Consider the following 3,943-nt stretch of genomic DNA (forward strand, 5'->3'; position numbering starts at 1 on the left):
CTGATGTGGGGTGTCAAAGGGCACAATGCTGGGATATATCCCTGCCTGCACTGCAGTAAGGCGAGGAACAATGGACCTTCGCCCCGGCATCCTGTGAGGTGTTTGCTGCTTACCCCAAATCCCTCCATGCAGAGAGAAGGGGAGTAAGGTGGCTGCTAAAGGGGCAACAGCAACACGTGTCTCACCCCACCAAGGGCCATAAGCCCTACCACCTTGCTTGGAAGTGTTTTTGCCAGCTGCAATACGGCTGTGAGCTCTGCTGCCTTCCACTCTCTCCTGGTGCCCTTCCCTCAGTGGCTTCATGCACTTCACTGCAGACGCTCAGGGCCTGCGACCATCGGGTGTCCAACACCATGTGGAGGTGGCTGCCTTTGAATGCCAAACTTATTTTACTGCCTTACAGAGCAACAAAGCCCAGAAAAAAAATTTTTAACTTGCACTTCACTCCCACACATGGGATATGGGTGTTAATAAACCTCCGCAAAAGCCTCCACGGAGAGCATCCCATGAAAAACTCCTGGGAAATGTGAGCCCAGCCCTTGACAGGGCCAATTTGGAGGATGAAGGAAACCTACCCATCAAGCCGCAAGAAGGAACAGTGCTACGCAGTCAGCAGCAGTCATCTTTACTATGGACCACAGGAGATCAGAAAAATAACCTTGTTAACAAGAGACCTAGTGGCTAACAAAACGTCATGCTATAGGACATATAAGAGAGGCCAAGCACAATTACCAGAACAAAATAGCAACTGAGGAGGCAAGGAAACCCCAGGGTGGTGTGCAGGGTGCTGCAGGAGATGATGCCCTATAGCAAACCTCTAGAGGTGGTATCAACAAAGCTGTGCGCACCCGTGTGTGTGCGTGGGGCCGGCTGCTTTTAGAACAAGTCAAAGGGGCTTACATGACTCCAGTGTTTCCAGCACAATTATTAGTAATATATCTTCACCAAAAAAAAAAAATCATTTTGTCCCAAGAACTATGTGCAAGGGTTGTTTCTCCAGGTACAGTGAAAGGAGGGCAGATGGGAAAACACCCTTCTCAGTGCTGTCCCTGGGACTCCTGCCCTCTCCTCACTGACACCACAACCCTCCCCAGCAACCCTCTGTAGCTTTGCTTTCAGTGAATCCCCAACAAGTCTTTTCAGAAAAAGAAGAAAAAAAAAGGTATTGCTGCTTCTTCTTGTAATATTTTTTCCTCTCTCTCCCCCCCCCCCTTCCCCCTTAAAAATGTTTACTTTCAGAAATTCCATTCCTGCAGAGATTCCTCCCAAGCTCTGAGGTCTCTGCACTCCACCCTCCTCTTCTGCAGTCAGAAAAACTGAGTCTTGATGTCTCTTTGGTTAAAAAAAAAAAAAAAAAACAACAAAAAAAACCACAAACAAATAACACACAGCCCAGTATGATCCCATCCGCCCCGCGACGCCTGATGAGAGGGTGTCTGTGGAAGAAGGAAGCATCAGAGACGAGCTGTCTGCTCTGAAAACTGAGGTCCCTGCGCCTCCTGGCTGGCTCTCCTGCTCTCATACGGTGGTCGCTGGCCCGTACTGGAGCACCAGAGGGGATGTCTCCTTGATCCGGACATAGAACCGCCCCTCAGGCTGGGTCATTTGGAGGGACAGAGGAAAGAAGTCATCAGGAAGCCACTGCTCACTGTCGTCGGAAGCGAACACCAGTCCGAAGTGCTCCAGCTGCTCCTCGCCATAGCAGAAGGTGTCTGAGCCACCCAACACACGGTGGGACACCTCATTCATCTCGAGCACTACCAGCTTCACCACCTCCACAGCAGATGTCTGGCTGGTGATGTGCAGCTGCAGAAAGAGAAGAGAGATGGGATGTAAAAGGGAGAGATGGATGTAACGGGGAGGAAGAAGGAGGAACTGGGGGCCGGAGCCAGCACACGGCGTGTCCTACAGCAGTGATTAGGAGCGTGAAGAACTGCCACCCCGTGGTGCCCAGTGAGCAAACAGCAGCAGCCCAGCATGGAGCTGCGGGCATGTTATGCCCCAGGATACCTGAACTCCTGCAAAGCTTCCTCGCCTGCACTACACTGAGTCCTTACACCTCAACTCTTGCGTGTGTCACCTACACTTGCCCACTTGGCTCAGGCTGCCCACCATCCCGTTATCTGCCCCTGGAGAGGGATAGTCCCAGCTCTGCTCTTGGAATCTGTATAAAGTCCCTCTCACGACCAGGATCCAGACCATCAGACCAGCTGAACCACAATGGCTCTGCCAAACTATTGGTGCTGAGCTGAAGCTTCTTTGGGAAGCGGCACTAGATTTCATCCCATTCACAAGCTTGAGGTTCTCCCACTAACAGCTATCCCTCTGTTTCCTTGGGGACTGCCCATGAATCCCAAATACAGCCAAGAAAAGGAGCTCATCTGGGATTCTGGCTGCTAATGACCATCAGGAGCCCGCTACTTGACTTCAAAGGCCCTGAAGCAGGACATCCATTCTCGCCTGGGCAAGTCGACGGTTTCCTTTGGCACATCGATAAGGGCTTGCGGCAGTGCCTCGGCAGGGTGGTCCAAGCCCTCGGCCCACATGGGCCCTGCCAGCTCCCAACAACCACTGCAGGGCTCAGCTGATTTACACTAGCCCAGGAGCCTTTCCTTTGAACTTGCCTTTCTTTGAGAAGAACATCATAAAACGCTTCCAAACAGGCATGTCCAGAGCTTTCAACTTCAAAAGCCACATGGGCAGCCCGCCAGGAACCTGAGGGCTGCACTTCACTGGCATAGAAATCTATGAGAATTTCTCCAGGGGAAAATAAATACTGTGAGGCAGATTCCCCTCTGCTTCTAACACCCCACTGGGTGTGGAGACACCAGCTATCAGAGCTGCCTGGCAGTAAAATCCATCAGCCCCTTGGCTCTGCCCTTCCTCTACCATTTTATGGGCACAATGCACTCGGGCTGCTCCATCAGCATTGGCTCTGGGCACTGGGAATGTTGGAAGGGAAATTTCAACTGGGGAAGAAGCTTCATGGTGGGAGGAAAGGAGATGGCAGAGACAGAGGGGGACCTGCCCGAGATGGGTGTCCTGTGGGACCTCCTCCGTGGGGCATCCCACCCAGAGCAGATGAGGGTGATCAGAGATGCTGGGTCAGCTCTCAGAAGCAAAGCCCTCATGGAGAGGAACCAGGCCACACAGCAGCTCCAGCAGACCCCAGTACCTGAGCAAGGAAGCAGCTTTGCCTGCTCCCTTTCATGGGCTGGAGATGAGTGGCTCCTGCTCTCCTTTCCTCAAAGACACACATGGCTGGAAGGTGGGAACACAGACCATGGGGTTAGGGGAGGCTGTTAGGAGGGCCAGGGCTGGGCCATGGGGGTGATGGCTGGATATCAGCTGCAGGGCTGTTGTGATTGAACATCAGGACATGGTGAAGGAAACTCATCTGTGTGACCTTTGCTCACTGCCTGCCCCCTCTGGGTGGTACTAACCTACTGAACCATGGGCTGAAAGCTGAACCACAGCTCTGCTGCCTTGTGCCCCCAAAATTCTTGATCCCATGGCCCTGGCTCACCCCCTCTGCAGCAACAGCTACCGCTCCTGAAGAACCATGCACCCTATCCCTACTACAGGGACACAGGGACTCTGGGCAGGAGTGCTGTGGGTCACCAGGGGACCTCAACCCTGGGATGGTGGAGGATGGAGAGGGAAGTGCCAGTTGAGGGGCATGCAAGCCCCTGCTGCCCACCTCCCCATCCTGCCAGCCCTTTCCATTTGTGCCTGGCAGAGCTGCAGCACTGCCCTTTGCAGGCTCCAGTACCTTGACACTGGTCTCTTTGGAGAGTCCGGTCTCGTACTGAGGGCAGACCTGCAAGGTGACAGAGCCCGACTTCTTCTCTTGGTCACCCAAACACCCAGGCTGTTCTGGCTCCTCCTGAAAGTTCTGAGTCCACTCGGCTGAGCGCGTCCGGAAGATGGGCTGGGAGCCCTG

The 3,943-nt window shown here is 53.6% G+C and overlaps 1 protein-coding gene across 1 annotated transcript in view; it reads right to left on the minus strand.

Moving 5' to 3' along the window:
* Positions 1-1,069: 1,069 nt before the first annotated feature.
* The window catches only part of LOC104406478 (ankyrin repeat and fibronectin type-III domain-containing protein 1-like), a gene marked incomplete at its 5' end in the record, with an annotated part of 40,357 nt that continues 37,483 nt past the window's right edge, over positions 1,070-3,943 (minus strand). The window contains 2 exons of the mRNA XM_010015455.1: positions 1,070-1,806; positions 3,773-3,940. Coding sequence (XP_010013757.1) covers positions 1,519-1,806; positions 3,773-3,940 — 456 coding nt within the window. The remainder of the gene's footprint in view (positions 1,807-3,772; positions 3,941-3,943) is intronic.

Source organism: Nestor notabilis, unplaced genomic scaffold (assembly GCF_000696875.1).
Source record: "Nestor notabilis isolate BGI_N333 unplaced genomic scaffold, ASM69687v1 scaffold5625, whole genome shotgun sequence".
Classification (NCBI taxonomy): Eukaryota; Metazoa; Chordata; class Aves; order Psittaciformes; family Psittacidae; genus Nestor; species Nestor notabilis.